General features: G+C 41.6%; 1 protein-coding gene across 1 annotated transcript in view; it reads right to left on the bottom strand.

Moving 5' to 3' along the window:
- Window positions 1-17,862, bottom strand: part of MICAL2 (microtubule associated monooxygenase, calponin and LIM domain containing 2) — a 147,380-nt gene that overhangs the window by 14,031 nt on the left and 115,487 nt on the right. The window contains exons 29-30 of the mRNA XM_070934178.1: window positions 10,858-12,148; window positions 6,880-6,977 (exon numbers count right to left, since the gene is read on the bottom strand). Coding sequence (XP_070790279.1) covers window positions 6,880-6,977; window positions 10,858-12,148 — 1,389 coding nt within the window. The remainder of the gene's footprint in view (window positions 1-6,879; window positions 6,978-10,857; window positions 12,149-17,862) is intronic.

The raw sequence follows: 17,862 nt of genomic DNA, 5'->3' as shown, positions 1-17,862 counted from the left end.
ATATCGGACCACCAAATAATATCCGCCATCTTGACCCAACACCATGCAAAACGCTTTTAGACAGCCAAATTAGGCTTTTTGGCAAATGAATTGGCATTTCCTATGGATCACTGAGAATCCATCCTCAAATCCCACTGCTGGGCTAAAGCTACACTGAAAATACAGATGGACAAAGCAGTGTCGAGACCACAGAATCCAGGTTTCAGTAATACATGCCACATTATTTTCTTTTCCCACACAGAGAGGCACAGCCTCACAGTTTTCTCAGAGTGACAGCCCTCCTTGATGCGGCCAAAGTTAATTTTGCCTTCATGCTGTTCTCCCACCCAGCAATATCTGGCAAAGCCTCTACTTTGCCCTGAAAGTCAATCATGCAAATTGTTTTCTATCACCTCTTGCTTCCTTTCTTCAAAGTTAGGCAGAGGTTGTAGAAGCTGTGAGGTGAGGCAGGGAATGAGCAGGTGGAATCTGCTCTCAGAAAGAAGCTTCACTCCTGCCTTTCCAGGTTAGTGGCTATTACTATTTTCGTTGGTTGGCTTATTGGCTAACTTCAAGAGTTCGTCTTTCATGGAGCTCCACTAGTGAAACAGCTGATACCAGCCACAAATGACTGAAATAGCTGAGATTTTGTACTATCAGAGAGACAGAGCAAACCAGAAGATTACCTTAGATTTGGTTGCTACTCATATTCTAGAGGGAAATAGGAAAACCTTAGATAGATGTATTTTAAAAAGAGAGGTTCAAATCATATTAAAAACAAAAAAGGGATTCAATATTACTTCAAGAGTATTGATAACCTATGTAAAACACTGCAATGATTGTCCCAATTTCATACAAGCTTAGTGAATGGAAGATGGATGGATTGTAGACTCCAGAGACTTGATGGACAACTGTGACAGATAATGGTGAGAGATGGTTGCTGAAATAGATGGTCTGATCACTGTAGTGAAATAACATAAAGTCTTCATGGGGACAATCTTGCTGTCTTCTTAGCAGCATTAAGGAAATGATTTTCAGTGTGATTTTTTCAACTTCCCAGTCTAATCTACAACCCTGGTACTTAGTTACTCATTTCATCAGGTCATCCTGAGCTTCTGAGACCAAACAAGTTCAGCCAGGTGTTTTGTGTCCAACCTTTGTCTTATTATTATTGTTATATTGATTGCACTCCTTTTGAGACAGTGGGGCAGTTTTTAGTCTGGTGCCTTTAATCGCTACACTAAAATGGTGCTTGCTTTCTCATTCTCTCTGTCTCTATACATCAGCATTTCCCAGTCTTTCCAGCTGCATGAACCACCAGCGCCTGTGGGTGGGTGGGTCTATTTACCTTAACTACCGGTTCGCAATGGGACCACATGCACATATCACCCATGATGACGTTGGGGCAGGTGGGTGGATCCTCCCGCTGCTTTTACTACCGGTTCTAAAGAACGGGACAGAACCAGGAGCAACCCACTACTGGGTGGGATGGGATGGTTTCACGTGCGCAATCTAATCCCCTGCATGCACAAATGAAACTTTACACACTCACCCACTGCTTGTGCAGCTGGTTCCCAATGGACCATGGCAGGGGTGGGTTCTACTTACCTTTATTACCGGTTCGCAGCGGGGCCATGCGCGCACTTACTTCAACTCGTGCACTCGCACGCACTTCTGCACCTGCATAGAAGCGTTTTGGTGACGTCGGGGTCGGTGGGTGGGGCCTCCCGCCGGTTTGACTACTGGTTCTATAGAACCAGTGTGAACTGGGGGCAACCCACCACTGGACCATGGCCCAGGAGTTGGGGACCCCTCTTCTACACATATGTACACAAACATAGTACATAAATAATTTAACACAACCCTAACTTAGATATACAGTGGGGCAAAAAAGTATTTAGTCAGCCACCAATTGTGCAAGTTCTCCCACTTAAAAAGATGAGAGAGGCCTGTAATTGTCATCATAGGTAGACCTCAACTATGAGAGACAAAATGAGAAAACAAATCCAGACAATCACATTGTCTGATTTGGAAAGAATTTATTTGCAAATTATGTTGGAAAATAAGTATTTGGTCACCTACAAACAAGCAAGATTTCTGGCTCTCACAGACCTGTAACTTCTTCTTTAAGAGGCTCCTCTGTCCTCCACTCATTACCTGTATTAATGGCACCTGTTTGAACTTGTTATCAGTATAAAAGACACCTGTCCACAACCTCAAACAGTCACATTCCAAACTCCACTATGGTGAAGACCAAAGAGCTGTCAAAGGACACCAGAAACAAAATTGTAGACCTGCACCAGGCTGGGAAGACTGAATCTGCAATAGGCAAGCAGCTTGGTGTGAAGAAATCAACTGTGGGAGCAATAATTAGAAAATGGAAGACATACAAGACCACTGATAATCTCCCTTGACCTGGGGCTCTATGCAAGATCTCATCCCGTGGGGTCAGAATGATCACAAGAGCGGTGAGCAAAAATCCCAGAACCACACGGGGGGACCTAGTGAATGACCTGCAGAGAGCTGGGACCAACGTAACAAAGGCTACCATCAGTAACACACTACGCCACCAAGGACTCAGATCCTGCAGTGCCAGACGCGTCCCCCTGCTTAAGCCAGTACATGTCTGGGCCCGTCTGAAGTTTGCTAGAGAGCATTTGGATGATCCAGAAGAGGATTGGGAGAATGTCATATGGTCAGATGAAACCAAAGTAGAACTGTTTGGTAGAAACACAACTCGTCGTGTTTGGAGGAGAGAGAATGCTGAGTTGCATCCAAAGAACACCATACCTACTGTGAAGCATGGGGTGGCAACATCATGCTTTGGGGCTGTTTCTCTGCAAAGGGACCAGGACGACTGATCTGTGTACAGGAAAGAATGAATGGGGCCATGTATCGTGAGATTTTGAGTGCAAACCTCCTTCCATCAGCAAGGGCATTGAAGATGAAACATGGCTGGGTCTTTCAGCATGACAATGATCCCAAACACACCACCCGGGCAACGAAGGAGTGGCTTCGTAAGAAGGATTTCAAGGTCCTGGAGTAACCTAGCCAGTCTCCAGATCTCAAACCCATAGAAAACCTTTGGAGGGAGTTGAAAGTCCGTGTTGCCTATCGACAGCCCCAAAACATCACTGCTCTAGAGGAGATCTGCATGGAGGAATGGGCCAACATACCAGCAACAGTGTGTGCCAACCTTGTGAAGACTTACAGAAAGCGTTTGACCTCTGTCATTGCCAACAAAGGATATATAACAAAATATTGAGATGAACTTTTGATATTGACCAAATACTTATTTTCCATCATAATTTGCAAATAAATTCTTTCCAAATCAGACAATGTGATTGTCTGGATGTGTTTTCTCATTTTGTCTCGCATAGTTGAGGTCTACCTATGATGACAATTACAGGCCTCTCTCATCTTTTTAAGTGGGAGAACTTGCACAATTGGTGGCTGACTAAATACTTTTTTGCCCCACTGTATATATAAAAAGGCAAAGCTTCAAGGTACATGTACATGGCATATGTGCTAGTTTAAATCTTCCTTTCTTTTTTATATCGGTCACTTATGTCTTCTAATCTAGTACAACCTTTTATCAATGGTGTAGTGGTCATTACACTCGCCTTGCAAATATAAGATTATTGGTTCAAAACCTAGAACAAATTAAAAATAAATACAATTTTCCCTGAGGTACCTACATGTCTCTGCCCCCCCCTTTTTTTAAATAAAAAAAATCACTATAATACACTGTTTCTTAATTCCTTCAGTTGCTGGAGTCTTTACTGTATCTTTAGATTTATTTAAAAACAAATAAATAGATAACTCCATGGGTACTCTCCCTCTGGCAGTAAATTTATTTCACTGATTTAAATTGCTATGTTTAATACAATGTTTTCTTTTATACTTATGTTAAATTATTTCCCTTTTTGTACCTCTTTTCAATATCCCATAGCATCCTCTGTGCATCCCATCTGTCGCCTGTTTTATTTGTTTCTCCATGTAATGTTTTTTTCCAAAGTACTCTACATGTTTCTGCTGGCTTGAGTTTTTTTCTTTCTTTATTAAATTTGTATGACTCGGCAGTTCACCAGTAAATTCATACTTTATGTAAAATAATATGTAGGAGAATATTTGAACAATTAGGTGTGTAGGTCATCAGCAGTTATTTTGATTTAAGTTAAATGAGAAACAGAGAGACCTCCTACAGCCATTCAAAGCAACCCACAAGGACAATCCACAAGGATGGACTATATTTTTGTGGCTAAGTGCCATATTCAGTCATGCAATATGCCGAAAAGCCAAGTTCAAAGAGCTGGCAGGGCCTGGAAAAAAAGTAGGTGGAACTGGAGCTAAAAAGGGCTGGGCATAAATATTTGATAAATGAAAAGCATCGACAAAAAGCAGTAGCCAGCCAGATTCTTCCAAGAAATAGTAAGAAAGCTTCAGCAGCTGGCAGACCACACATTCTTGTATATATAAATATATACCATCCCTGAAATGAAAGTATATACATGCCTACATACTCTGTTTCCCTCCCTCCCTCTCTCCCGAGAGAGAGAGAGAGAGAGAGAGAGAGAGAGAGAGAGAGAGAGAGAGAAATAGACATACACAGAGTGTACAGAAGGCAAACTATTCCTGTTTAATATTATAATAAGTTATATAAAATCAATGCCCAAGCCATGAACATGTCCTTGATGTTTTCCTTTTACTATTCCCCCTCCCTTTGTCCTTATTTTGGCTTGCATTTTCCCTGTGCCCAGCATCGAAGGGGTGTGTGCCAATGTGGAAGGAGCTTTGGGATTCACACAAAATCTTCTGACTCCGCAGATTGCAGTTTTCAGCACTCCCCACTAGCTTGGCCAATCCTGGGAATGGAGCTTATCAGGGTAACGTCAACCTATACTACTAGGACAGCATAGGCAACTGCCTATTGTCCTAACTATCTTTTTAGAAGTCTTTGGAGCCTATAAATGCTGAAATTGATGGTGCTGTTTCCTACCAAGGAACAAAAAAACTGGCTTTGTCTACTTGAGGCACACCAGCTTATCCACTCTGTATTATCTCTTCCTGCCCACAGGCCAACTTAGACATTATTCCCCTTAAATGTTCTGTGTGCCTCTGGAAAACAAAAGTTTGCCAACCTTCATATTGGAATATTCATAGGTTTGTGGAGTAAGAGAATGAGAGTTCCCTAAAATACTTGTTAGCAATTGACAAAGTTGCATGAAAAAAGTGCTTCCATAAGTAAATATTTTCCAAGTAGCTTCAACTTACCACCTTTAAAGCGCTCCATGGCTTAGGACCTGGTTACTTACGGGACCGCCTACTACCATCAATAGCCTCCCACCGACCAGTACGCTCCCACAGAGAGGGGCTCCTCCAGGTGCCGTCGGCCAAACAATGTCGGCTGTCGGCCCTAGGGGGAGAGCCTTCTCTGTGGGGGCACCGACGATCTGGAATGAGCTCCCCCCAGAGATATGGAGGATTCCGGATCTGCGCACCTTCCGCCGCGAGCTGAAGACTCTTTTATTTCATCAAGCTGGCCTCGCCTAAATCTTCTCCCTTTTAAGTGTAAATGTTAAATTTTTACTGTATTTTAAAATATGGGTATTTTAAATTATGGGTATCAATTCAGCCAAATTTATTTAATTCATTTTATTCGATTTTAAATTTTGTATATGTATGTGTTTTATTTCATGGCTGTTCACCGCCCTGAGTCCTTTGGGAGTAGGGCGGTATAGAAATTCAATAAAATAAAATAAAATAAATAAATAAACTTGCTACTTAATACTATTTCTATTCTCAGCAGGTGATTTCCAATGGACTTTGGCTAATTTAGGACTTAGTTGGAAAACCACCAAGAAGAAACCCCAGGGGTGTGTGAACTAGATAAAAGAAATTGAAAATGCATTCCAGAAGAAGACCAGGGCAAGCCACGTTTATATTGCTGCCTAGGGTGCCTTCTTGTAGAATAGAATAGAATAGAATAGAATAGAATAGAATAGAATAGAATAGAATAGAATAGAATAGAATAGAATAGAATAGAATAGAATAGAATTCTTTATTGGCCAAGTGTGATTGGACACACAAGGAATTTGTCTTGGTGCATATGCTCTCAGTACACATAAAAAGAAAATATATGTTCATTAAGAATCATAAGGTATAACATTTAATGATAGTCATAGGGTACAAATGAGAAGATTAACTTTTGTGTACAAATGTTTTTATTTTGGCTGTTCACTGCCCTGAGTCCGAAAGGAGAAGGGCGGTATACAAATTTAATAAATAAATAAATAAATAAAATAATAGTAGTGCAGACTTAGTAAATAGTTTGACAGTGTTGAGGGAATTATTTGTTTAGCAGAGTGATGGCATTCGGGAAAAAACTGTTCTTGTAGTTCCCTAAACACAAATTAGATTCCAGGGAATGTTACTTTTAAAATTTAAGTCCATCAAATAAGCTCTCCTACAAAGAAATTGAAATCATAGAATATTATTGCCTATTTAATCATTTAAATGTGTTTATTATTTTATTATTGCACCTAATGGACTCTTTCAGCCAATTTTAGTCATTCTCTGTCACCTAAACTTATTAATGTGGTATAATTCCATTTGTCTGAAATGGTATAGGGCTTCCTGCTTGAGCAGGGGGTTGGACTAGAAGACCTCTAAGGTCCCTTCCAATTCTATTATCTGTTATCTTAAGGAGTCCTGTAGAAAAATAGCAGGTCATTCCTGCTGCCTCTGTGGAAGACTGGTTAAACTATTATCTCCTTTCCCCTTAAAATTCTTCAACATGCTATTAAAGAGACAAATGGATGATTGCATTAAATGTCAATCATTTTTGTAATCAAGTGAAAACAGCAAATGTTTGAGAGGAAATAGCCTTCAATAACTTACCAAGAGTTGCGGTGAAGGCTTACATTCCCATTCATCATCAGAGGAGGATGAGTAATAGCCAGTTGTTGCTTGTTTCTTGGCAGGTAGACCTTTAGATCCTAAAAGAGAATCAAACGGCTCAATGACATTTATTGCCTTTATTCTTTTCCTAGGATCCGACTGCACCTGCTCATAGCTTCTCAAAGCTAGACCGAACAACAATTTGTAAACCTGATTACATTAATTACATTTTGGCTACTGTTCAAGGCCTTCACTGCCTGGCAATCCTGTGCTCATCCTCACAATATGAATATATCAAATTTTATGTGCAAACAATGGCTCACCCTATATTAAAAATTAGACCTGCTCTTAAAATGCATATCACAATTTAGCCACGTTATCTCACACCACGGGGCATAAATAAATGCACCAAGGCTGAGCCAGCTCTTAAACAAATTACTCTTATGTGGCTTGTAGCATCTGGCACCCATTTTTCTTCTGTGACATCTGCTCAGTGTAAAATAGCCGGCGTCAGAATGTCTGGTCATATTTTAAAAGAAGTCACAAATATAATCAGAAACAAATGGATGTCTTGATGGAGGCTTTATCACTCAGCCTTCTGCAGCATAAATATTTCATTAATGAGATCTAAATAAATGTCACTTATATTTTCACTCTCTCAATCTCTACCACAGCAGGTATTTAACAATAGTTGCTGTTTATAAGCAGAAACATTGCAACACTGAAGAAAGCTTGATGGGAAAGGAAGGAGGATTTCTGAGAATAACTTGCATTCCATATTGATTTCATTATTATGCCCTTGTTACTAAGTCATCAACATTATGTTTTAACAGGAACTGAACCTGCCCTCCTAACAATTTACTTGTCTAATACGTGTACCCCTCCACTTGATAAATTAAACAACAGAAGCACAAGGAACATCTGCTACTGCACTTAATTTGCTGCAAGATTAATGATTAACACCTGGATTCACTTATGTTCAGAGCATGAGTGACAAGGACACATTGTTTAAGATGATTGAGAGCTTCTTGCTTAATTTCAGATGAGTAAGTGTGAATTTGCTGTAACTGATGGCAGAAACGCATGTTGCACAGGCATAGAGAGATGTTCCTTTGCTTTGGAGGGACAAAACACTATTTGGGAGGGCTTAGCCACACAATGGAAGGTTATGATCCAGGAAGGTTATTTTTCATTGTGCTGCTTTCAACAGGTCATTCTGCTACCGTGCATTTTAAGCCAAAGAGAGCATAAAAGAGCAGTACCCACCATTAAGGCCAGGAGCCATAGCTAGAGAAAATGCCCTGATAATTCACAGAGTGACAGAAAAACATACCAGACAAAAATTGCTAAGGAGAGCAAAATTCCAGATTACAGGTTATGTTAAATAGGACCCTGACTCACACATCTTTAAGGATGACAGAGTTATCCAAATAGGAGCAGAATATATTTTGTATTCCTGCGGCTTACAGCATGCTAAAATGTGCAAGGAGTACTGAAGGACCCTTGAGAAAAGGCAATTCCCTGCAACAATGCCATTTTTGAAATGCATTCAAATACATTTCATGAAAGAATTCCATGAAATCCAGCTGGAAATAAAATCAAAGTTCATTAATCATTTTACATTAGAATCCATTGGGGGTAAATTTGCATTGAAAGAAAGAAACTTCAGAGCAAAGTCCAAAATGAGAAGGAAGTCAGTGTCTTTTTGTGTGTACACTCAAAATGGGTTTGACTTAGCAATCAACTTTACGCACTTGACATTCCTTCAGAATCTCAAGCAATGCTAGAATTCTAGGGGAGGGGTTAGGTTATACTAACAGAAGAGATTAAAAATCAGGATCAGGGTACAGTAGCAGATCTTACTACAACTATAGTCCTATCACATAATGCTACAATAATCGCTGAGCCTAAAAATAGGAAGGGTCTCCTCGTCTGTCTATATTCTGTGAATGAGTTGCCCCTCCTCCTCACCCACAAGCAACTGATCCATGCCCAACCTAATGATTCCATGAGATTATTAGATAGCTATTAGATGAGTAATAGTTAAGGGATGCAAGAATTTAAATCATTTGTCATCTTCAGAACTGAAAGAAAATCTGGGCCTGTATATTTTCTACTAAACAAAGATTGCTAGAAATTCTCTGTCTCTTTGATTTTTCTATATTATTCTGCATTATTTTGTATTATTATGCATTTTTATGATTTCCATTCCATTTCATAGAAAAGGAAGTGCTTTCAAAACAATATAAAAGAAGAGAAAAACATCTGGAAATCTTTCATTGTCCTGTATGGAGTTCTTGCATTTAATTTAAATATGATGAAATTGTCAGATTATTCATGGGTAACAAGGCCAGCCAATGAATAGGCATAGCAACTAAGTCAGCCAATGGGAGCTGAGACAGACTGGAGCCAGGGCGTGCCTTAGTCTGCAGCTTCTGTGTCTGTGCAGAGAATTGAAACTGAAAATAATAATAATAATAATTTTATTTCTATACCGCCCTTCTCCCGAAGGACTCAGGGCGGTGTACAGCCAATTTAAAAACACAAGACAACAATGATTAAAAATTAATAATTAAATAGATTTGGCCCGGTTTAAAACCCCGAAAATTTAAAATACCCCAATTTAAAATTATTATGTTGATAGCCCGGCCTGGCGGAACAACAGGGTCTGTGGAACAACTAAGCAGTCTGTGCATGCTGTCTGCTCTGCTGAAATGAAACTAATTGTTCTCTCCTGCCTTGTGTGAACTTGTCTTCTGATCTGAGCTGAAATGAAACTCTTCTCTGCTGTTGGTTTTGTATATACTGTATATTCTTGTATATAAAGAAGTTTCTTATTTAAATCATTCCTGCTGAATCAGTCTACCTTTGTGCTTTCTGGATTTAATTTCTGCAACAAACTCTGACAGAAATTGATGGGTAAATTTGAGTATCCTGAGTTTCAGCATACAGTTTTGGGCAGTCTGCCATGCTAGACCTCTACGTGTAACATTACCACTCTCCATTATTTTCTTTATAAAATGGGCCTGCAAACCTCTCTAACTTCTTAAATTTCAATTATATCTCATCAGACATCAGAGAAAGAACATTTTCTGTGAAGAAAATTTCAGTCTAGGACATGGGCAATGAAGAAGACTGCAGAACACTGCATAAATATAAAAAAAGTGATCACGAGCCAATCCTCTGTTCCCTTTCAAAAATAATGGAAGTTCAAGTGCAGCATCAAAAGGAACTCTAAAAACATTTACAAAATATAGCAGTAGCACTTAGACTTATATAGCAGCGCATCCCTCCCCTCAACCTTTTGGGCACCAGGGACTGGTTCCTTGGAGAGAGGTTTTTTTATGGACCGGAGGGGGCATGTTTTTTTGCAGTCTGCATCCCACGGATGGGACTTCACTTGTTTGCACAGCCCAGTTTCTGGCATGCTGTGAACCGGTGCCTGTCCATGGACTGAGGGTGGGGGACCCCTGTTATATACCATTTTACAGTGCTTTACAGCCCTCTCTAAGCAGTTTCCAGAGTCAGCATCTTGCACCCAACAATCTGGGTCCTCATTTTACCGACCTTGGAAGGCTGAGTCAACCTTGAGCTGGTCAGAATCAAATTGCTGGAAGTCGGCAGAATTAGCCTGCAATACTGCATTCTAACCACTGTGCCACCACGGCTCTTCTAAAGCAGGGGTCTCCAACCTTGGCAACTTTAAGCCTGGTGGACTTCAACTGCCAGAATTCCTTTGCCAGCAAAGCTAGGGAGTTGAAGTCTGGGAGTTGAAGTCCTTCAGGCTTAAAGTTGCCAAGGTTAGAGATCCCTGTTCTAAAGAACATTCTAAAGCATCCTGACCTAAAAATCCAGAATTTCTTTCACAGGGAAAATTGGAGGACAGATCCCAGTATGTAGTATAATAAAATACAGCCTATGTTTCAAATGAAAAATATGTCATCCTTAATTTAAAATATTTTTAAATAGAATGCTTACCCAAATATTCTCCTTTGGAAGAATTACTTAGTACTTTATCAACATCAAAGATGGTAGTGGGAGACACAGCTGGCATTAACAAAGGGCTTTTAATGCTCTCATCTTCATTATTCCTCAAATTGCTGAACAGATTCCACACATTGTTCCTCTGAACTGGACCATCTAGTATAGCATTATCACTTTTCTTTTTGTGCCTTAAAGATGGATGCAGCATGTTCTTTTCATTACAATGAATATATGACTTCCGAGTGTTTTCTTTAAGGGTAAATCTTTCTAAAAGCGTGGGAACATCAACTTTATTAGAGTAAGAATGTCCGTGGTGAGTACCTCTGGATGATGTCAGATGCACATCGTATTTTGGGAAATATGAGCTTCTATCATCATACCGAATATCTTCAATTGAACCGGGAAAATTAGAGATAACTGAACTCCTAGGTTCAAGGCCCTGTTCTGTAGGATTCAACATAAATAACTCTTGCATTTGTGCACTGGAGTTTTCCTGATACCTAGTGTTTTTCAGATTTTCAGGATGAGCCAGGTTATGAGAGAAATTAAAAGTATTTTCCAGAGAAAGTTTGTTATGTACATCCTGGCTTTTTTCCAGACCTTCTAATATGGATTTTCTAATGACATTAGCCATTAACTTCAGTGACAGTTTAGGCTGAGCAGCAATGGGACATTTATCAACATATTTTGGAAATTGCTGCTCAGGGTCCCAAACTGGCAAAAGGTTATCTGAGAATTCAGGAGACCTAGCATAACTAGGTTGCTTTGGAATGTGTTCATCTCGACTAAAATACGGATTCTTTGGCCCCGGAATTCCTTGGCCTTGGTGAGCAATTCTTGTCCCTTCTGGTTGAGAATTCTTCAGAGCACGGGTTAATTTCCTCATTATTTTACTTTTAGCTTTGTTTAAGGGTTTGCCTTGCTGTTCCCTGGCAGGCGCCGAAGCAATTTTATCTCCTTCATCAAGGTTTACGGAGGATGTATCTGAGTTTTTTGTAAATAGTCTTGAAGTCAGTTGCTGACTGTTTACTGCCTCATTTCCTAAATATTGTTCATCAGTACCACAGTGGTTGATGCCAGGTTTAAGAGAACTGGGAATGGTAGCCCAATCAGCATGAGAAAGGGATTCACTAGGTGCCACTGGATAGCTATCTACACAGCAGAAATGAGGAACATAGAAAGGAATTTGTCCAGGTTCATTGGTGCTTTTTTCTTTGCAGTGAAATTCTGTGGTGTGAGGTTGGAAATGTGCTTTCGTTTCTGGAATGTTGTTGGGATATGTCAGCTGTAAGGAATGCATAAAATGATTATTTTTAGAGGAAAAATGTAGCTCCTCAGCCATGCTTCTATCTGGGGAGGATTTTGAAACAAATCAGTTCTAAAAATGCACATATAAATATCAAGGCAACAGAGAGAGAGCTGAAAACCATTGAAAAGATGAAAACCATTCCAATAAAAACAGAATAGGAACAGTGTTGATGGTGATGTTAGCCAAAGTCCTCTGAGAGCAATAAAAATATTTGTGGAGTTGTAATTGTAGGAGTCTTTATTTGCAGTAGGCTGCCTCATAGCTAGATAACACACAGCCCTCCTAATTGTGTCTTCCAACTATATCTGATTATTATGAGATGCTTATTCCTCAACTGCATGGCTCAACAAACGCATAACTTGTTTAAGTGAAAAGCTGGCCTACATTGAATGGATGGGTGGGTGGATGGATGGACCTTAGCAATTTTCTACTGCACTTAGCTGCAAAGGTCTGAAACAAGAATCTCTAGCCAAATTGAAGTAGTAACAAGAACAATGAATTATGCAGTGTGGTGGAATAATCAATAGCATCTCTTTGACCCTGACTGGACGGGACTATTGGCCAGGTGAAATTTAGTCCACAACTTTCATTTTTTATAAATTGATTAAAAGCTTTAAACCCCATAACTTGAATTCTTCCCAGTACAGAGTGTTCTTTTTTGAACTTTGGAAACATATCATTCACTAGAGGAAACCCAACAGTGAAATGGAGGACAGAGAGGAATCTTTCTAAATTTCCTCACCAATTCCTCCAAAAATCTGCTCTGGAAGGCACGTTATGGGGGAACTTTGTTGCTTTTCTTAATAGGATCCCTAAGATATACAGCTCTGCAAGTATAACTATGGTAGAAAAGAGATTACATGTATAGTTTTCTTCCTGCTATAAAAAATCTACAGCAAGTTAGACATTTATGGACAAGAGAACATTGTTCTGTGCAACTCTGCTTTTTCATTTCTGGACTAGCCACTCATATGAAACCCCATAACCTCAAAGCAGTCCTCAAACAAAGCTCAATGTTATCTGAAGTCTGTCTAGCCATTGTCAACGTCTATCACATCTCATCCTAATGGGCCCTAATTGTAGAAGTGGAAGAAAAGGTATTTTAACATAGAGCATTTCCCTTTTTTGCCATCTTATTGGATGGCTGTATGGAAGCTATATTGAAGGAGATCAGTGAAACGTGGGATGTGATTAACTCTGTTCCTATATCTATTCTAATAGATATATTAATATCTATTCTAATAAATGGTTGTAAGGAAATATAATAGATGCCGTTTCCTGCATGGGAATGTTTTGCAAGGCATGAAATATAGAAATATTTAAAGAATTAAAATTATATTTAGATAAGAGACATCAATTGGCAGTGGCCTCACTTAAAGTCAATGCTTGTTTGACCCTCATTTTCAAGAAACTAAAAAGTTTATAGTTATGTCTTTGTAAAAGCAGAGATCATGTTAAATATCACATTTGTTACCATACCATTGAGATAGGATATATGCTTTTTATTAACTGAAAAATGCAGGGGACAGTTTTTTATTCATTTTTTTCATGATTTTTCCAGTGGTGAAATATAAAATTTGTTACTACCAGTTCTGTGGGCGCGGCTTTGTGGGGTAATGTGACTGGGTGGGTGTGGCCAACTTTTTTTTTTTTACTTTTAAAAGCATTTTTTCTACAACCTCTTCTAAAAGCATAGAAAAAATACTTTTAAAAGTAAAAAAAAAAAGCTTCTGATGATCGCGCGGCTCAGCTGGGCATGGGGGGGGGGCAGGGATTTTTGCTACCAGTTCTTCAAACCAACCACCACCATCACTACTGGGTCGGGCGATCCGGTCCAAACCAGGAGCATTTCACCCCTGGATTTTTCTATTTGCAGTACATTTATTGTACCAACAAATTTGTTATTCAAATTCTGAAACAACTACCAGGAATTCTGGTTGCAGAAAATTCTATGGAATGAGACTGTTCCATCTCCAAATAACAACTTGCAAATTGTTCTATTTGAATTTTTGTTAATATTTAATATGGCTTTCAAATAGACACTAGAGCTTGGCTTGTTAAACCTGGTACAGTTGGCAAAGTCAGAGGCTATTAACAGTGTCCAGAATTTTTCAAAGGTCATTCTTAGAAAAATTATCAGGCAATATAATGATGCCTTTCCTGGAGTTGAGACACGGAAGAAAGCAACGTCATTCTGTTTTTGTGTACTTTTTTCATAGCCTGCCCACCCTGGGTGCATCCATGTGAGTGAAAAGAAAACAGAACAAAAGCAGGTTTGCTATCCTGCTGTTTTGTAAGATTAGCTAGGCTAACATTCTTCACCAACCTTGTTGGAAAGGGGCCAAACTGAAGTGGAACACGTTCGCATTTTGGGAGGAGGGCTATGTGTTGAAGAATCCATCAACTACTGTTGCAAATATTTGAAGGGGAGCAGCTGGAAACAGGAAAAAAATGAAGAAGAAAAAAAGAATGCTAATGCCCAAGAACCTCTGAGTAAATAAGAGTGGAAAGGATGGTCAGGAGACTGGAGAAGGAGGAAGGGAAATAAAGGTAGGGCTGGAAAGACAGACAGACAAAGTGAATTTGAGAGAAAGCAGCTGAAAATGTGATGGAGAAAAAAACGGAAGTGCGACAGTGGGTGAATGGGGTGGGGAAGGGGAAGAGGCAGTGACAGAGGTGCAATCAAAGGTCTGCCCATTTTTAATGTGCATCAGTACAAACATGGGCAATGCTTTGATTGGACTGCTGCAGTTGCCATCTTGGGTTTTTTTTTTTTTTTAACCATACCCTGTGGACACCCCTGATATGGGGCGAGGGAGCATAACGGGCAGAATCTAACCATTTGTAGTTGTGTGTCAGGTATCTGTGTAGTTACTAGGCATAGAAGCGAGCAACTGAACAGGAAAAGCCACCTGTGAAGTTCGACAGGGAAGCTCAAGGGATAGTTATTGTTTTAAAAAAATTGTCTAAATTAAATCCACACTTTCCCATCCCACATGAAATGGGAACAAGTAAACCCTTCTGCTTCCATTATCTTTAAAAACAAGCCTTAGGACAGATGGGCAAGAGTCTACAGTTGTGACCCGCCATACTTGTGATTTGTTTGTATTTCCGGCATATATACGATCTGGAACGAATTTTTTTCATTGCTGAATAAGAATAGTACTTTCAAATGAGAGTAGCACAAAGGGCACCAGCCTTTGTTGTTGTTATTGTTGTTCTGTCTCATAAATCAGAGTACAGCATGGACTCAGGGATGCTGGATTATACAGGGAGTCAGACTTTACTTTACTTTACTTTACTTTTATTAGACTTCTATACCGCCCTTCTCCCGAAGGACTCAGGGCGGTGTACAGCCATATTAAAACACATAAAATTTACAAAATTTAAAAACCATTAAAATCAAATATACAAAAATTTGGCCCACAAATTAAAAAACTTACATACACCCATTAAAATTCATATTCATGTTAGGCCAGCCCGGCTTGTTGAAACAAGAGGGTCTTCAGGGCGCGGCGAAAGGTGCGCAGGTCGGGGATCTTACGCACATCTAGGGGCAGCTCGTTCCAGAGGGCTGGTGCCTCCACAGAGAAGGCTCTCTCCCTGGGCATCACCAGTCGACATTGTTTGGCCGATGGCACCCTGAGGAGCCCCTTTCTGTGGGAGCGTATTGGCCGGTGGGAGGCTGTTGGCGGCAGAAGGCGGTCTCGTATATACTCCAGTCCTAAGCCATGGAGCACTTTAAAGGTGGTGACCAATACCTTGAATCGCACCCGGAAGACCACTGGGAGCCAGTGCAGCTCACGCAGGAGAGGTGTTACGTGGGTGTTATGAGTTGCCCCCATAATCACCCGCGCGGCCACATTCTGGACCAGTTGGAGCCTCCGAGTGCTCTTCAAGGGGAGCCCCATGTAGAGAGTGTTACAGTAGTCCAGACAGGACGTGATGAGAGCATGAGTGACCATGCGCAGGGCATCCCGGTCCAGAAAGGGACACAACTGGCGTATCAGGTGAACCTGATAAAAAGCTCCCCTGGCCATGGTTGTCATATGATCTTCCAAAGACAGCCATGTATCCAGGAGAACACCCAAGTTGCGAGCCCTCTCTGAGGGGGCCAAGATCTCGCCCCCAATAGTCAGCGATGGAACCAGTTGACTATACCGGGACGCCGGGAGCCACAGCCACTCCTCTTGGAAGGATTGAGTCTGAGCTTGTTTCTCCCCATCCAGATCCGCACGGCCTCCAGGCACCGGGACATCACGTCAAGGGCATCATTGGGATGGTCCGGGGTGGAGATGTACAGCTGGGTGTCGTCAGCATACTGGTGGAGCTTCACCCCGAAACCACGGATGATCTCACCCAGCAGCTTCACATAAATGTTGAACAGAAGGGGCGAGAGGACTGACCTTTGCGGCACCCCACAAACAAGGCACCTCGAGGTCGACCTCTGTCCCCCTGCCAACACAAACTGCGTACAGTTGGAGAGGAAGGAGGAGAACTACCGCAAAACGGTGCCCCCCACTCCCAACCCCTCCAATTGTTGCAGCATGATACCATGGTCGATGGTATCAAAAGCCGCTGAGAGGTCTACTAGGACCAGGACAGAGGAACAGCCCCTGTCCCGAGCCCTCCAGAGATCATCAACCAATGCGACCAATGCCATTTCCGTGCTGTACCCCGGCCTGAAGCCCGACTGGAACGGATCCAGATAGACAGCTTCATCCAGGTACTGGGGAAGTTGTCACGCCACCACACTCTCAACAACCTTCGCAACAAAGTGAAAGTTGGAGACTGGACGGTAGTTCGCTAGTACAGCCGGGTCCAGGGAGGGCTTCTTGAGGAGGGGCTTCACCACCGCCTCTTTCAGAGAGATAGGGAAGAAACCCTCACTCAAAGAAGCATTAATAATCCCCTGGAGCCAGCCTCGTGTAATCGCCCGGGAGGCCAATACCAACCAGGAGGAACACGGGTCCAATAAACATGTGGCAGCGCTAAGCCTACCCAGAATCCTGTCCACGTCCTCGGGAGTCACAGGGTCAAACCCCTCCCAGATAACATTCACAAGACCCACCTCCGTTACCCCATCTGGATCTACCCAATCTGAGTCCAGGCCTTCCCGAATCTGAGTGACTTTGTCATGCAGGAATTGCACAAAATCCTCAGCCCTGCCCTGCAAGAGGTCTTCCCTCACTCCCAGATGAAGGAGGGAGCGGGTCACCCTAAACAGGGCTGCTGGGCGGTTTTCTGCAGACCCGATAAGAGCAGAAAAATAGTTAGATTTTTCCGCTCTTATCACCACTAGATAGATCTTAATATGAGACCTCACCAGTGTTCGGTCAGATTCGGAGTGGCTGGCCCTCCAGTCACTCTCCAGGCATCTTTTCCGGTGCTTCATCTCCCTCAGCTCCTCGGAGAACCAGGGAGCCACCTGAGATCGGCACCGGGTCAGAGGCTGCAAAGGCACAACGCGGTCCAAAGCTCCAGCGGCCATCCTATCCCAGGCAGCCACCAGTTCTTCAGCCAAGTCATGTGCCAGAGCCTCAGGGAATGGCCCAAGCTCCATCAGGAACCTATCCGGATCCATCAGGCTCCTAGGGCGGAACCACCTTGTCAGTTCTGCCTCCCTGCGGCGAGGTGTGGCGGTACGAAAGTCGAGTTGAAGGAGTGAGTGATTTGACCATGACAAGGGT

Source organism: Pituophis catenifer, unplaced genomic scaffold, assembly GCF_029215685.1.
Source record: "Pituophis catenifer annectens isolate HBS135680 unplaced genomic scaffold, rPitCat1.0.hap2 SCAF_1, whole genome shotgun sequence".
NCBI lineage: Eukaryota > Metazoa > Chordata > Lepidosauria > Squamata > Colubridae > Pituophis > Pituophis catenifer.
Note: the sequence above shows the minus strand (reverse complement) of the source record. Positions and strands in the feature narration are given on the sequence as shown.